General features: G+C 43.0%; 1 protein-coding gene across 2 annotated transcripts in view; it reads right to left on the reverse strand.

Annotated features, from left to right (window-relative positions):
• Positions 1 to 942: 942 nt before the first annotated feature.
• Positions 943 to 17,998, reverse strand: part of C18H3orf70 (chromosome 18 C3orf70 homolog) — an 80,141-nt gene continuing 63,085 nt past the window's right edge. For both annotated transcript variants that reach the window (XR_011529115.1, XM_070582454.1), the window contains one exon: positions 943 to 5,789. Coding sequence is in view for 1 of the 2 variants with exons in the window: in XM_070582454.1 (XP_070438555.1) it covers positions 5,233 to 5,789 (557 nt within the window). In the remaining variant the exon portion in view is untranslated. The remainder of the gene's footprint in view (positions 5,790 to 17,998) is intronic.

Consider the following 17,998-nt stretch of genomic DNA (forward strand, 5'->3'; position numbering starts at 1 on the left):
TTCGGGATGGCAATGCAACACCCTCCGCTCTCCTCCCAGGCTCTCTGAGCAGCCTCTTGACTCAGCCTCCAAGTCAGGGAGGGAGTGGAAGGGCTGCAAGAGTGAGCAACGCTGGCAAGGGGCCCAGAGGGTGAGCCTAGAGCCAAACGCAGCGGGCCTACCTCCTGACTCCCACTCATACAGGCTGTGCTCTCTGGGCCAAAACGGCCACCTCTTGAACTCCTTTCCTGATTTGTGAAACGGGGATGCTGAAATCTCGCTCGGAGGGCTGCTGTGAGCACTACTCGTAGAAAGTAGTAAGGTAGGAACTGAGCTGTCATCATTAATATTAACAATGGCATTATTACTATTACTGATAAAAAAATTTATTTAGCAGTCCCTAGGGAGGTTATTCAATAAAAGCCAACCCAAAAGTAGTTCTTTTTCTGGGTGCTGAAGTAAAAAACTGAGCTCCTGGATTGGCTATGCTGAGGTTGGTCCCTGGGCCTTGGGGACCACATGACTGCACCCCAAGGTCCTGCGGTTAGAACTGTCTTACGTGGCATCTCTGAACCACATGCAAAGCTTGTAGCTTTGTGTGAAATAAATACTGTTTGTGGGGTAACGTAAGTTTTATTTGTGTAAACCTAACATAGCCAACAGAAAAGTTCTTATTACAAACGTTTCTGGGAGTTATGAGCAGGGACCATGAGTGTATATGACGGATAACATCATTTACCTGCACTTCATAAAGTTTTTGTAAAGTTTAGACAGGGTAACGACGTAAACTGCTTCTCTCCTGGCACAAATAAGCACTCCGTATAAATGTTTCACACTGCGCAAATGTGGGGTTTTGTTTTTGTTTAGCTCACACTGTGTTGTTATTTAAATCAGACAGAACCTCTCCAAAGGGGGGTCGGGGGAGACAACACTCCAGACTCCAAAATATCAGATTTGTGCTGGTACAAAAGAAAAAAATCACGTTTATTTTACAAGGTAGTATTTTCCTAAAGTATTACATAAGGGAAAGTTGAGCTGTCTGTAGGAAAACAATATAATTTTAGGAAATTACAGAAGAGTCAACATTGTGCTTAAAACCGTAAAGTAGACAGGTTTTAAAAACAGTGCAGGAAGTGAATGTTGGACGATATGAACAGCCGTAGACAGTGTCTGTGAAGATGCCGGTCTGGAAACTTCTAGTGACGATCTGCCCTCAGACTGGTTCAGCCTCTGGAGAGAGCCCCGCTTCAATCTGAACAGAAAACAGAACTGGAGCGCTAACAGAAACACTGCTGTTTCCTAATACAGTCACCTCTCAATTACCCAAACAATGAAAGGGAGCAGCGACATATAAAATTTTTTTTAAGGTAGATAATTCCAAAATTAATTTTGAGAAGTGCCCTTGTACTTATGTCTGGATGTGAGAAATGTGACACCCCCGGAATTCGCAGCACTGATGAAGTGAGCAGAACCCCCAACTTCCTGCTCCCCTCCTCCTCCATGACCACATACGACTTACTAAAAAGCCTGAATGCAACTGGCCGCCTTAATTCTGGCTCACGCCGCCTCTGGAGAGAAGCGTAGGAAAGAAAACTGCGAAAATTTTGTTTTCCTCATAATAAAAAGCCAAAACATGTCAATAAAATTTTGCAAACAAGACGGAATAATCAAGAGCTGACTATATAAATAGTATTTTAACTCGTGCTTTTTTGTTGCCTACAAGTATTCATACTGCCAAACATACCTGGGTGTTCTGACAGCTTTCTGACTTACCTGGTGGCATCCTGTTACCCAAATACAGAAATCTGCATAAAAGGTGTTTGTTACGATCGGTCCCAAAAGAACTGCAATGTTTCAAACAGGCCAGGAAGTGGAGGTTAAGAAAGAAAACCACCACCTCCGAAAGAGAACCAAATCAAACCCAAGAGGCACGTCAGGACAAGGACTCCACGGTTTGTTCTGGTTTGGGGCTGCGGTGCTGTATTACCTGGAACTCCAAGTCTTCCCTTTCCAGGAAAGCAACTGTTTTTCTGCAGGATTTTCATCAAATTCCCATTTCAAATCTTGAAAATTACACAATAAAAAATACCTAGATTTGATTGTAAAGCCTTATTTGTTAATGTACCAAGTAGTCATAACCACAAAAGCATTTTAATACTTTGTCATTTCTCAGCAAAGTTCTGAGCATATTTGAAACTTGAAAATTCTAAAGTAAATCTTGCCTAGATAAGAAAGCTAAATTCCACATAGCACTTAGTTTGTATTTTCTACTTAATAGCTTTTACAACAACTTTCAAAAAGTGGGAATGGGGCCAGGGTTCCACAAAGCCCAGGAAAGCAGTTTCTCCACCCACAGAGCCCCACCCTTGGCTCCAGTGAGCACACCGCCAGGTCCGAGTCATAAAGCTCTCATCTCGCTCAATGTGCAAGTGTTAACGCAGGCAATCTAACATGACTGTGTTCGATGTGTATAATACATGTTGCAGCCTAAACATTTTCTACAGTGCCTATAATTATGCTTATACAAATGAGCAGTATAATATCAGGATTACAGAAGATCTCTTTTACATAATATAGAACAGAACAGGCCTAGAATTTAAGTTGAAACTACACATTTTTATATCCTTATCAGTTGTTTTTGGAATGCAAGCATAAACAATTCTGGTTCAATCACATATGATTTTCAGGGAATTATTACTATTAACAGTGCTAGGACAAAGAAATTCTTGCTTGTGCTTATTTAGAAAGGCTATTCTGAGATCCAGGAGCATCTGATATTTAGAATCCAATGGAACATCTCCAATTCTATAAAATCGATAGTAGTAACTGAAGCTTAGTGAGTTTTTAATTATAAAGAGATTGTGCAAATATTTAAAGTGATTATCAACCATTATTAAATCCAAAAATTCCATTAAAATCATGGCCAATCAGAATGGCAGTTGAGGAGTTTAAAAATAGGAACCTAGGCCAAAGTTGTAGATATCACTGATAAGGGGCCCAGGCCTGAAACCGCTGGCTTCAGAATCCTGGCCCGTGACCACGTATTTCCATGGCTTTAGAGACCTGCTGGTCAGCTCCAATTAGTCTAGCAGGCGGGAAAGGGGGCCCAGAGTAGAGAACAGACAGGAACCCTGGAACCGTGTAGAGAAAGAAGACCTTCCGTGCACCCCCGGGGCGTAGTGAGCTCACTCACTGGGTGGGTGTGGACAGGGCGATGCCGGGCTGCAGGCTCGCTGGTGTCTGGCTCCCAAGCCTGCCTTCAGGGCCACTCAGTCACCGGGGCACTGTGAACCTCAGGGCTTGTCAGATGTCTGTCCCTAAGCCCCCTGGGCCGGGCCGGGCTGGCCAGGGAAGCCCCTCTCCGCACCCCCACCCCCACCTGCCCTCTCGGGTGCCTGCCCTGCTGTTCCTGGAGCTCCTCTCACCACCTTATTGGCTTGACTTGTGGAGTCTAGGTTTCAGTAAGCGAGAACTTTATGCTGCATTCCCATCTAGCACAGAGAGCTCTAACTAACACTGTTGTCAAAGGAATACACATACTCTGCTTTCTAAACCCTACGGATGTTTTGGCACCTAAACCTAACACCATTCTAGCCAATCACTTGAATTACACATAGGACTAGCAAAGCAGATTCCGCCGGTGTGAAAGATGCCAAATGGAGGCTTCAGGGAAGAACAACAGGCCGCTTCTGATTTCTTAAAATACGAACGAATGTGACACAGAAGAGACGTGCCACAATGCTGACAGAGCACGAGATAATGCACGAGAGCAGGCTCACGGGGACTTAGGACCTAAGAAATGCTTCTCTGTCTCCAACTTTGATGGTTCTAGTTTCATTAGGCCATATTTTAAATTTCCTGGATTCTTAACTATGCCTCAGAGAGAGGAGATTTGGAAAAATGGCAGATAACCAACTAACACAAGAACACCTGGTATAAATGGAGATTAGGAGTAGGATTCTGAAGAGAGCTAAATAAGAAAGAATTATTCACTATTTTGTGTGTGTGAGAAAAGAGAACGAGTGCAACAGATCATGAATATTACTGTAGTAAAAGTGAATGTATATTACACTAAATATTTTCTCCTGACTTAGCAGCAAACTATTTCAACTGCTTTTGCATTTGCATAAAAACTCCATGCATCATACTGAATTCTAATCCATTTCTCACCTAAGTCGTTCTAATGCTTCATACAACCAAATGAAGCAGAATTAACCAAACCTATTAGATTCATTCCTAATCCCTAAAGGACTCCTGTCTGTAGCATTTCCATGCTAACTAAAACTATCATTAATTTTTTTAAGACGTCAGATGTGGCTGCCTCCTAAATATAATACCTATATAACTTCCTAAAAGTTTTCCCCAGATTTGAAGGACAATTAAGAAAAGCAGGGAAATGTTGAGGAACCCACCCGACAGGCCAGCTCAAACGCTGCGCCACATCCCCCAGCTACAAGCTAAGTACCTCTCACCTCCCCTGGGTCCCAGAGCATCTGGGGACCGTAACCTGTATGTGTTATCTCCCCTGTTAGACTGCGGGTCCCTTCAAGTTGGGAGTCAGGTCTTATTCCTTCTGTATCCCCACAGCGCCCTACAGAGTGTAGGCGCTCAGCTGAAGCTGAGATGTCATCTTCTTAAATGAAGGCCTAGCTCAGCACAGGTCATGGAGGGCTGTGCAGACACTGGCCGTAAATAAGGGTTGAGCTGGCCTCCACTAACCTCCTAGAAGTAGGCTGAGGCAACACTGGCCCGGACCCATGCAGGTGGTGAGGAGAAAGGGAAAGAGAGAATGGCATCTACCAGTGTGCTCTGCCCCCTCAGGTGAGCTGACTCCCATATGGACCAGCAGGGTCGGGGCACCTGCCAGCAAAAGGCCAAAAGGAGTGCCAACGGTTCTCCTGTGAAGAACTGGCTATTTAGAAAACACTGTCTCCTTCACTCTGGGGAGCTCCTCAACCTGATCCATGATACTCTGTGATCATCGCTTCATCGCTTTCCAAGTCCCAGTGAAATTAAGGCTGGGTCACAATTCATGACACCAGATGCTACATAGAAAGTAAGTGAAGATACAAAAGAAAACCATTTATAAGAAAAAGAATGTCTTAGTTAGAAGACTAATTTAAGAGTGAAGCTAATCAGCAGCCCACTGATCGTCAGAGACGGGTAGAAATACCAACTGCACTGGAAAAAGATCCATCAGACACAAGTACAAATGTTCCCCGTGGATCAAGGACACGCTTCCTGCCCGGACGCTCACACGGTCGTTTCTATCGTTTCAATCACCTCCAGATCAGACTGTGAGGGGGAGAGGAGGGTGCACTCGTCCGGTTCCCAGCTGCTCTCGGGACTGTAATCTTCCTCTGAACTCAGTTCTGCTCCTTCTTCTGTGTCCTCATCACACGATTCCACATAGTGAGCCCCGATCGCATTGATCCCAGAGTCCTCAGAACTTGAGGGAGAAGAGCAGTGATCTATTTTTGGTGTATTGCTCTCTTTTGAAATTAAGGCATCGTGTGCAGAGACCTCCTCAGGGCTCGTTTTGTGGGAATGTGGCGCCGGCTGCTTCTGCACATAACACATCTTCCCATTTATACATTTCACCTGATAGTTGTCAATAAAGAGGTCTGAGATCATACAGTACCTCGGTGAGTCAGGGGGCAGGGGAGGCTGGAAGACAGATGCAAATTTCAAAAAGTGTTCGGTGAGTGAGACTGAGATCTGAATGGTGTTCGTGGGTTCCCGAGGCTGTGCAGGAATCTCCGTGCTCGGGAGCTGCTCCACGGGGGTCATGGGCTGATACACGTATTTGCCTGTGGGGAACACACAAGGCGGCTGAAATCTAAGAGTATTACACGAACTACATTAACATAGCCGTAATGGTTTCTTTCTGAGGACTCACAACGTTTTAAAAAATATTTTAATAACATCTCAAAAGAAATGAGTAATAGAATCACTCAACACTGTTATAAAAAATTAAAAATAGAGCATGGTGCATAACATCATGTACCATTAACATTTTCATCTAAGAAACTCAACACACTTTAAAAATCTTAATTTATAAATCTTTCTAATGCCTCTCAAGTAGGTGGGTGGATACTATAATCCTTATTCTACAGACAACTTTAAATGCTTTACCCCTCATCCTAGAATAAATGTCCGTGTTACAGTATGGTAAAAACACGGTGTCAAATAGTATAATATACTATAAAATTATAACTCCATTTTTATCTTTAATAATTACATGTTAATATATACACTTACAAAATGGAGGAATATATATCAACTTATTATCAGGGTTATGGAAGGCTTTCGCTTTTTAGGTTCCTATGTTTTAGTCAGAAGACACACACACATATTTAATAGGTAATGGCCCACAGGATTGTGGCGGCCACCCTTACTGTCTGGGATGAGGTGCAGGATGTGAAATGATCTCTTTCAAGATTAAGGCTCATCAGTGGCCGAAGTAGGAGATGCTCTTTCTCCCTGACACCAATGCCACTGGCACTAAGCAACCCAAGCCAAGCAGAGGCAAAGCCATAGTTGGCGGGGGGCGACCTCCTGGATGTTTCCAGGAAACGGAGAAGCTTATCTCCAAACCTTGCCCTCTGCTCTGAGCCCTCAAGTGTTTAACACAGTTTCCACAGGAGTGAAACCTAATAGAGCTTTCCTAATGTGTCTCTTTCCCCATTCGCTCTCACTTCACTCAACATTTAGCCAAGCCTCCCATGTATCAAGTGCTAAGGAAATAGAGGGAGAGATGAAAATTACTGAGTCTGTAAGTCTAAAATGATGTAAAACTAGAAATCTGCAAGGAAAAAAACACCCTGAAAAACCCAAAGACAGGAGCCACAATTGTGGGCAGCAGCTTGGATTTTTCCTAATGTCATTGATTTATCAGTCAGTCATACCATATCTTCTGCACATGTTTACGACAGGGTTTTCAACCTCAGCACTACTGCCATTTTGGACCAGATAATTCTTTGTTGTAAGGGGCTGTCCTATGTACTGCAGGATGTTCAGCAGCATCCCTGGCCTCTACCCACTAGATGCCAGCAGCATCTCCTCCTCAGGCATGATAATCAGAAATGTCTCCAGACATCATCACATACCCCTGGGGGGGAGGGCAAAATCACCCTGGTTGAGAACCACTGATTTAGACATCCTCATGAGCATCCCTTAGCAGGCAAATCACACACTGTGCATGGCACCTGCTCCTATTTGTTTTATTTCTTGGTCAGACTGAAATTTCCAGGACAGGAATCACATTTGTAAGGAAAACAATTGTAGATTTTTTAGTAAGTTACTTAAGCCATGGAAGCATAACAATTTCAAATCAGAAATGTGAGGAGCACACTAAGCCACAAAGAGTGCAACATCAGTAATCTATTAAGATCAATCAAGCCTGCCTGTATTCTTTACTTCTGTTTCTTGATTCCTGTATTAAAATCAGGCTTAGATTCCACAATTTCTTTGTAACTAAATTACCCTTAAAAATATATTCAGCTTCATTCTGGACTACCACACAGAAAAGGTACATTTAAAATTGTTAAGCCTTTGGGTTCCCAGGTCTACTTCAAGCCTGGACATACTCATGCAAACCCTGTGGTCTGATAAAAACAGGTGAGAAGAAGCCGTCACACCTGCCTGGGGAACTACATTTAAAATATGCCAGGAATCTTCATTTCTCTGTTACCGGCACGGTTTTACTACTTGTCAGGCAAAGTTCAAATCCATAAGCTCTAACAGTTGGCACAGCAGGACCTCTGCCTCCAAGCATCACAGGCACTACCAGCTCAAGGGGTGACAAAGGCAGGCCTTCGTGCCTCCCTCCCATCCACCAGCCCCAGGGTTAGAGAAAGACATGTCCAGCAAGGGACAGAGAAGGGACTTGGAGAACCTGGGGGACTCCTCCCTTCTGTCCACAGAGTGGTAAATAAAACATCTGGAAAGGAGGTTTGGTCTTTTCTATTCGTGGCTGGTGGACTGGTGGTTACCAAGTTTAGGAAGCTGTGGGCACTCAACAAACCCTTGTTGCAGAATGCTGATTAAGTTCATTCTGGCCCAAGCGACCTCTGGTTTAGTTATCCACTTGACACAGCCACAGGAGGTTCCTGGAAGTTGATCCTTAGACTCAAAGGGATCAGGGCTTTGTTTAGTCCAAAGATGGCGGAATCTGTGAAGCCTGACTCTGGGACTTGTCTAACCATCCTCTCCTACTCTCACCTACCCCCTCGCCCCACCCTCTTCTTTCTTCTCCTCCTTTGTGCTTCTTCGTAATTTCGTTGCTTTTTCTCTTCTTCTCAGTTCTTATACCTCTTTCTCTCTCTAATCTTCTCTCCTCCAAAGCTCTACTTTTCTTCCTTGAATGAAGTGTGGTAAAAAAAGAGAAATGCAGCTGATGGAGGAAGATGACTGCTGCATTCCAGACTCCATTTTCTTCTACAAGTTACATTGTTAAATATGCTTACTCAGAGCAAAGGTGACAGCCAATTATCTGGTGAGATGGCGATACAGATGCAAAGAGGAAGGCAGAGAAGAAAACACAGTAAAGATGGCCAGCTGAGAAACAAAGTTTAGTAAACATCTTTCAAATACCAATTATTATATAATACTATACTATCTGATTTGTTTATAAACACATAATAAGACAAACTAACATCAAGGATTTAGTTTTATGAAGAGTCCAGAGGGGTTAATACTTTCTCTGATCCCCAGTAACTTCTAGGCATAGTATGCTGTGAATCCATGTTTACAACGAGGGCCCTGAAGCATCACAGGATCCTGAATTATCAGAGATTCAGTTATGTGCCCTCTACTATACTTGCTGAGAGCATCAAATGAACTGACACACTCCACAATAGCAAGGATTGAAACAAAGGAGTTTCTGGCCACTCAGCCAGGAAGTCCAATAACCACCATACTCTATTCTCTGAACAATCCTCCTAATTAAGGGTTTACTATGTTATTTAAAGAAAGAAATAGATGAGAATTTTTAAAACTCAAATCTCTGGAAGGAAAAGATACTCCAAGAGAATCAGGGCTTGGAAAACACCAAAATAGAGGGAGAATAAAATAAGGATCTAGATACGATATGATCCAGCAATCACACTTCTAGGTATATGCCCAAAAGATCTGAAAGCAGGGTTTCAAAGAGATATTTGCACACCTATGTTCACAGCAGCATTATTCACAATAGCCCAAAGGCAGAAGCAACCCAAGTGTCCATTGACAGATGAATGGATAAACAAGATGTGGTATATACAGACAATGGAATATTATTCAGCCTTAAAGATTAAGGAAATCCACGCTATAACATGGATGAACCTTGAGGACATTATGCTAAGTGAAATAAGCCTCGAGGCCGACCCCGTAGCAAAGTGGTTGAGTTCGTGCGCTCTGCTTCGGAGGCCCCGGCTTTCGCCGGTTTGGATCCTGGGCGCAGACATGGCACCACTCATCCAATCATGCTGAGGGGGCGTCCCACATGCCACAACTAGAAGGACCCACAACTAAAAATACACAACTATGTACTGGGGGGCTTTGGGAGAAAAAGGAAAAATAAAATCTTTAAAAAAATAAATAAGCCAGTCACAAAAAGACAAATACTGTAGGATTCCACTTATTTAAGGTACCCAGAGTTGCCAAATTCAAAGAGACAGAAAGTAGAACTGTGGTTGCCAGGGGATAAGAAGGAATGGAGAGTTGTTTAATGGGTACAGAGTTTCAGTTCTGCAGGATGAAAACAGTTCTAGAGATGAATGGTGGTTATGGTTGCAGAACAATATGAATGGAGTTTATACCACTGCACTGTACACTTAAAAATGGTTATGATGGTAAATTTTACATTATGTGTGTTTTGCCACAATTTTTAAAATTAAAAGCAATTAATGGTATAATTCACTATATTAACAGACTGGAGGGAAAACTTTTTATGATCCAGAATATATAAAGAATTCTTACAACTCAGTAAGAAAACAACTCAATTTTAAAAAGGGTGTGGCTACACAAGGGCAGCGTGAGGAATCCCTGCAGTGACGGAAATGTTCTGTAACTGACTACAGCATTGTCAATATCTTGTTATGATACTGTACTACTGTTTTGCAACTATAGTTGTCATTGGGGGAGAGTGAGTAAAGGACACACAAGCTCTCTCTGTATTTTTCTTAAAACTGCATGTGAATCTATAACTTTTTTCAAAATAAAAATATAGTTTAAAACAATGAGGGGAAAACCCCACAGAACTGATGGTGCACCCTTTTCAGTGCGTCACATCAGGAGGCACATGCTACTGACACATCTCATTACACACGATGCAAAGTTGGAAGACTTATTTAATGTGCTATCTGTCTGGGTTTCTCCATTGTCAAGTTAGCATTTTTCTCTCTGAAATTGTTAAGTATCTTGTGAAGAGATATTTTGAGACTATGCAAATATCCTATTTTTCATCATACTCCCACCTACTAATTTTGGCACACAGAGGTGGATCTGGTCTGCAATAATCATTACTGTGGTGTTTGCCAAACAGTGATTTTCCATTTCCATCATTCTTTCTATATTTATCAATTAGAATCCTATGTAAGCAAGAGCTGCTTCTTCTCCCTCATTTATTTATTCAATTATTCAAATTAAGCACGGACTCAGTAGCTATTTATTTTATTCTATGGATTGTAATCATTACTGTCATTACGTATTTTGTTGCTCAAATTGTCCCAGACTTAGCTCTTGGGAGTTCCTTCAACATAGTTCCTTCAACATGCCCCCGTCCCTTTTTGAAGTCCTGACTTTGTGGCACCGTAAGACATTACTAGCTTCTCTTGTTCTTCCCCTGCCCCAGTGCGGGAATCAGCCATTTCTCCAAGAAGGCCGAGTTCCTGATCTGAAGAACTTACACACATTCTTAAGCTTGTTCTCAAAGTATTCCTGTGATGCAGAATCTTAGTTTGCTGACCCATTCAATCACTCACAAAACTCATCCACAGGAAAGTGAAAACTAAACCTCACTACACTACCCCACACCCATCTAAAAAATAATATAAAATTAAACATAATCTTCACAAACCCATGAATTGATCTGGAATATTTTTCAAGGGAGTTGAAATCACTTTCTCAATACTGAAACTGACTAATACACCCTGACTAAGATCACAAAAACCAACTGTGATCCGTAAGTGAAAACGAGATTTCACACGTCTCCATTCTCTTCAGGGAGCCTGGGTCAATGTCTTCAGCTGTTTCTCAACTAAAGGCCAATCAAAACCACCAAACAAGAAACTTCCACTACTCTCTTAAAGTCTTGGTTCCTAATTTTTCTGATTGTTCTTCCCCTTTGGTGTTTAGCAATAATATATAGTACATACTTTTTTTTCATAATGCCTTGATGAGACACTAAAAAAGATTTATGTTCTTATCCTGATTCTTTTTTGGTTAAAAAAACCCCAAGGAAACAGCAGAGTTCATTACTTTCTCAAGCTCATGTAACAAGACCAGAGTCAGTTCTGGGACTTGTGAGAGCCTGTGTCCTTTCTTCAAGAGGATACTCATCACTCCATGAATGAGGGTTAGATAATGCCCTTGTTAGTTTACACTGTCATTCTCAGCCATTAACTTCCGCTAATGCTCCAATTTGTAGCATAGTGTGAACACACAGGGGATATATTGCCTTGAAGGAGCTTCATTCTTTTGGTTGTAGAGCACAAAGGAAAAGGAAAGAAACACAAACAAATGTAGGAAGTAATTTATGTGCTGTTAAACTATTAAACTATTTTTTTCTTAGGATCAGTTGTGCATTTTAATTCTCAAAAAAGATCCTTAGGGGGAAATGAGCTTTTTGCTTTTGCAGATAGTTTTATGACTGTTAAATGTGTGTCCGCATGCCACATGAAGTACACTGCTCTCAGGGAATGCAAAGTAATTTGAAAACTAGCTAAGCAAAATATAATTAGAAAGGTAAATCTACTGAAAAAAAAACAATTGAATGGCCTAAGGGAAATTGCATCCACAGCTCAGTTCTTTGATTTTATATAGTGAATCACAATTCTGTTTTATTCCCAAGGGCAGTCTTTATATTGAAAGTAATGTTAAATATTCTTATTCAGCTACTTCTGCAATGTGCATTATTTACTAAGTTGTAGCATATCACAAACTAGAAGCAAAAGAATATAATGTTTACTATAACCAATATTTTTGTGGCCTTACTCTCCACCCTGCCCCACCGCAGGCCACATACCAGTATTTTTGTACTTTGATCTATAAGAACATTAGAGTTTAGATTCTGCCCAACATGTTGAAGTCCCCAATCAGAAATTTATGCAAGATCCTAGTTTCTTCCTTTTTCAAGTTTTATAACCTTCCTTGGTACGCTGGAACACATTAGTGTACAGCAAAGCCCTAGTGAGACAGAACCTCAGAAGCACAGTTTCTTTACTCGCTTAACAAACATTCATCAAATATCTACCGTGTTTATACCATTAAATGAGACGCTATGGGGAAATGAAAAGAAGTACAACACACAGTCAAGCTTCAAGGAGCTTCCAGTCAAACTGGGGGTAGAACATAAGAAATAAAGTAAAAATAAAACAAGAACTGAGTAAATCTGTGAGAATATATAGAAAGATGCTTGTCAAGCAGAACAGGATTCCAGGCTTTGCAGAGGGTTTTACACGGCTGTTCAAAGATAGGGGCCTGTGGGGCAGCAAGCAGACCTGCTCCAGGCCAGGTTCAGAGCAGAAATGTGCCAGTGTGGCACCTGGGGTTCAAAGGGTTGACCAAGAGAGCAGAGGAGGATACAGTCTGTGAGGAAGACGGCGGGCAGCTAGGGGTTAGAACACAAGGCCCGAGAGCTTGTGCTTCGGTAAGAATGCTGCACCACTGACGAGCACTGGCGCGCAATAAGGAGAAGAGAGGGATTCTAGAGAAGCTAGCCTGGGAGAGAGGTGCAGACAGACTGGAAAGGGAACAGATGGGGTTGAGAGGAGGCTATTATGGATTTTCAAGCATGATAGTCTGATCTAAAGTGACATGGCTGGAGAGAGGAAGGAAAACAAGAGACACTCCCAGGAAGGTGGCAGATCCCAGGGGTTAAGGGCAAGGACTGGGGAGTCAAATGCACCTGGATGTGAATCCCAACTCTGCTACTTATTAGCTGTTTGCCCTTCATCAAACTGTTAAGATCCCCACGCTTTCCGTTTCCTCAGTGTAAAAGCGGTCAGTGATCTCTACCTTTCGGAGCATTACGACATGCAGACATTGAGTTAATGTCTACTGTTGGTGCTACTTACAGAAGGCAGGAGCTGCCAGGGTCTCTGAGCTGCCCTAGAGGCTTCCCAGGGTCAGGACCATGACCCCTAGTCCTGAGTCTCAGGAATACCGTGACTGCAGCCCGCTTCCTGATTGAGCTCAGCCCATAAACCTCTCTCCGACCACAGTTCTGCACCACCCCACCCTCATCACCTACCCCCGGAGCCCTGCAACCTTTCACATCTGCTTTCATTCCACTTTTCAAACTAATATTTACTGAGCGTCGATTATGTGCCAGACACCGAGCTAGGGACACAGGGTTAAAACAGCAAGCAGACAGGCCACATCCCTGCCCTTATGGAGCTTATACTCCAGGAGGGGATGTATATTTGAACAAATAATCACACAAAAAGATACATAATTACAAACCATACAGACCAATAGGCAAAAGTGATAGGAAGAAAAAGCAAAATCAGTAATTAGAAACTATAAGTGCGAGGCATGATTTGAATGGGGGTGTGTGTGTCAGGAAAGACATCCCTGAAAATGTGACAGTATGTGGTACATGTCACCTCAGGACTGAGTGGGAGCTAACCAGGCAAAGAAGGGGAAGAGCCAGAGCAGCTGGAGCGTGATAAGCAAGAGGGAGAATGGTAGGAGATGAGAGTGGGAGGCCAGACCACGCAGGGCCCTACAGGCATGAGACGGATTGAGGATTTTATCCTGCGCAGTAGAAAGACATCACATGGAACGGAGGGAAGAGCGATATGACCAGCTTTGCCTTTCTACTCACTCCCACTTCTATCTGCTCCCCTCACGGTATGGGCACAGACAAAGCTAATCTAAAGCACCAAAGAGACTCCAACAATCAAGCAACCAGCCTCTCCCAGGTTCCCACTCAGATGTGGCCTGAAGTCAAGCAGGTGAGAGAGGGAATGGAGGAGGTGGATGAAAGCACCACGGGGCAGCCTGTACAGGGCGGGAGCCCTTTACCAAGAGACTTCCACAATCCACACCACTCCAGCCACACTGCTGACCCCCTCAAGTATGGACCTGCCTTGAAAATAGCATTCCAAAAGTGCCATAAACGAACAAGAGAGAGAGAAGCTGTTCACCCCACTTACACTTTACAGCAGCCAATCTGAAAAGAGATATAATGAGGGCTCTGGAGTTTTTTAAACCATGTTTAATCCTACTTGAAGCCAAGCCTTCTGGCTTAAGGGACAGATACTAACAAACTAACTCTTGTGTATTTTAACAAGTACCTACAGGTCCTTAAACATCTAGGAGGAACAACTAGGAGGAAAGAGAAGTGAAAATGCATCCCTCTTACAATCCAGTTTGGGTCACACAAACATCTGTAAACACCACAAGAGGAAAGATAAGCATTAAGTTGTGGGGTATAAACCATATATAGTGTAGGAGCTCAGAGAAAAGTGAGGGCCGGAAGGGCTTAGAAAAGGCTCCACAGAACACATGGAATGTAAACTGAAGAAGAGCTAGGACTCAGAGAAAAGAAAGTAAAGTGGCACGCCTTGGGCAAAACTCGAGAGGTGGAAGAAGTGTGGGACGTCTGAGGGGTGGCGGGGTGACCAGCCTAACTGGAGCGGAGGGTTCTCGTGCCACAGAGACCAGTCTCATCACCCAGATGATCTGGAAAGACAGCAACGCCCTTCCCTTGCTTGGGGACTGGATGCAACAGAGTCACTCTGCTGAACAAAGGGCACAGTGGAACTCCCTGAACTTGCAGACACAAACTGTTCCAGCTGGAAAGAGCCCCTTGGAGGGCCAGAACTCAGAAACATCCTGAGCGGTAAGGCTGACGAAAATAGGCCACAGTGAACACAGGCCAAGAATGAGAACTCTCGCAGGCTTCCAGTTCCTCGCAGGTGGGGAAATAAGGGTCCACGGGGCAAACACGCCTTCCTCTTTCCACTTCGTCTGGGAAGTCCTCCTCCTCCACCGGGAGCTGTCCTGCAGAGCTGTTCTAACACAGTAATTAGTTAGAAAAGGGATGGCCAAGGGAGTCTTCTCCCAAGGATGGGTCACTGAGGCTGAGATGAAGCACGAAAACTGTTGGTCCAGAAAGAAAAAGATGGCTGCTGACAGAGCACACAGAGACTCAACCAGTATGTACTGCGTGTCCGCCCTTTGCAGTACAGGAAAACACTGAGAGAGGCTTGATGGACGGAAGAGGAATAAATGGGAAAGTGGCTGATTATGGGTCATCACAGGTGAGAAGAGCTACCTGAGTACTACCCCTTTTTAATCTAAAGATGGATGATGATGATGATGATGATGATGATGATAGTCATTACCTTTGGTTTCTTTATTACAAGCCTTGACCTTACAGGCATTTTATGAGACCATCTCAGCCTCTGGCCTGTCTTTGCAAAAATCACTAGTGAATGGGCTGAGTTACCAAACTGGGCAAAGATTTCTAAAACTGCAGTTAGAAAAAAATCAATTTTGAGAAAAAAGAAACTCCCTATGGGAGGCAGCAAAAGGCACCTAGAACATGGATGACTTTGGTGCAGTTTTCTGCCATTCCACTAGCACACAGCTGAAGAGTTCTACAGATCCCAAATAAGTTATTAGCAGCCATTAATTCAATAGACAGATATTCCCAGCAGACTAAAGCTAAGGGAAACAGTATAAGACATCTGTCACATTTATCTATTGATCTGGGGATGAAAAGTTCAGAAATTCACAAGAAAAGGATGCTAACCAGTCAACCTGATCTAAGGAAAATAAGATCTAGAGGCATCTGAACGATCTGTGCTTTGCACAGGGGCCCAGAGAGGATTCAGTAGATGTTTACTCAATTTTTAAAAATGTGTCTTTGTTAAGGGTTATTTTTGTAGGAAACATGTCTATACATTATTCAAGAATCTCACTTTCAAATTTACACAAACCAATATGGCATTCTGGAACTTGGTTTTTTATTAATCACTCATAACAATAATGAAACATTCTAAGTATCAATGAATTGTAATTTAAAATCAAATTATTAACATTTATATATAAGAATTTATATTTCCCGATATAATGAAAGAATTACTCAATTGTAATAATTACCTCTCATTTCTCTTGGACTTGGGGTTAAGCCAGCCAATTTCAAAATCAGTGCCACTGGGAAAATCCAAAGAGTGAGGGTAAGAAGTAACAAAATTCATATGGCCAGCAAAATGGCATCTCTACTTAGCTATCCATTTAACTACTCCTGAGTGGGGACCAGGAGGCTCAGACGATGGCACCAAGACTCAACCAGGAGCTCTGTTCTTGGACTACTCTTCGTCACAACAGTTGGGTTGTAAAATACATGGAGGGAGCCAGTTCAGTTAACACTACACAGTAAAGAGGAAACAAGGGGTCCAGATAATGATGAGACTCTAACTGTGCTATTTATCAATTTACTGCCTCTCCACTCCACATTTTCTCTTTAATACATGTTCTGCCATAACAGACAGAATTCCTTCAAGTACAGTTCCTCTACAGCGAGCATGATGCTGAGCTTTCTCAGTGGAGGGCACTGGAGGGACACTACAGGAGGCAGGGGCTCTCCTGCTGTCCGCCGCATAAGTGAGGGCTCCGGGGGCGAGGAAATCTACTGGAGCTCTGCTCCAGCCACACAGCTGGCACACGCGGTACCTTGACAAGCTTGCTGTCTTGGCCTGACCTGGTGATAACCTTCCTGTGGCCCTCTCCACACAGAAACCAGTGTTCTGAGGCCTTCTGTCCGCATCATGCACTCCTGCCCACCCAAGCTTCTGCCCCCTCTACACACCCACACCGTTAACTGCTGACTGCTTGTGCCTCACTTGCACACCAAAGGGCTGCTTCCTGCTCCTCAAGCAACTGCAGACCAGGATGGCTTGAGGAAAGAGCAAACTTCTGTCCTGTCCTGTGGGCCGAACTACACTTTCTCCAACAAGGTCTGAACCCCAGCCTCGGGGAGGGACCTCCTTCCACCTTCATCCTCACTGGGTGTTCTCCCTCAGCCCTAGGGAACCACAGAGAGTTTCCTTATATCTTACAGTCCTTATTTTTTAAGGTTTAGTCATTCTAGATACTAAACTTCCTCCTTGTTTAATCTCCTGCGTGGTTTCCTTCTCCTGATTGGACTCAAACTGATTCAATGACTGAGGTCAAGGTGTGAGATTTTCTTGTAAGTGGTACCTTCCCGATTTGTCTCCTAAGAAAAGATAAGCATTGTATTTAAAAGTTAAGTAGTTTATATATTTGGAACCTAAACTAATAGATATTAAATGTTATGTGTTAAAATACTAACAATTCTTTAGATGTTTAAAATTGGAGAAACTGATAAACAATATTAATAGAGCAGAATTTTAGAAGAATGCATTCTAACACCTCATTTTTAAAAGAACATTGCCTTTGCCACTTGAATATTTCTATATCAATAGTTAATGTCAAAAATTACTAAGAAAAACAAAGACAGCTTATTGAATACCCTTGAGTAGTCTCCTCCTAAAAGAATGATACAAAACTACTGAACTAAAAATAAAAAGCACTTTCCCAGGGGTGGGCCCCCGTGGCCTACTGGTTAAGTTCGGTGTGATCCACTTTGGCAGCCAGGCTTTGGTTCCCAGGGGTGGACCTACACCACTTGTCCACAGCCATGCTGTGGTGGCGACCCACATACAAGATAGAGGAAGACTGGCACAGCTATTAGCTCAGGGCCAATCTTCCTCAAACAAAAAAGAAAAAAAGAGGAAGATTGGCAACAGATGTTAGCTCAGGGTAACTCTTCCTCAGCGGGGAA

The sequence above is a fragment of the Equus przewalskii genome, chromosome 18, assembly GCF_037783145.1.
Source record: "Equus przewalskii isolate Varuska chromosome 18, EquPr2, whole genome shotgun sequence".
Taxonomy (NCBI): Eukaryota; Metazoa; Chordata; class Mammalia; order Perissodactyla; family Equidae; genus Equus; species Equus przewalskii.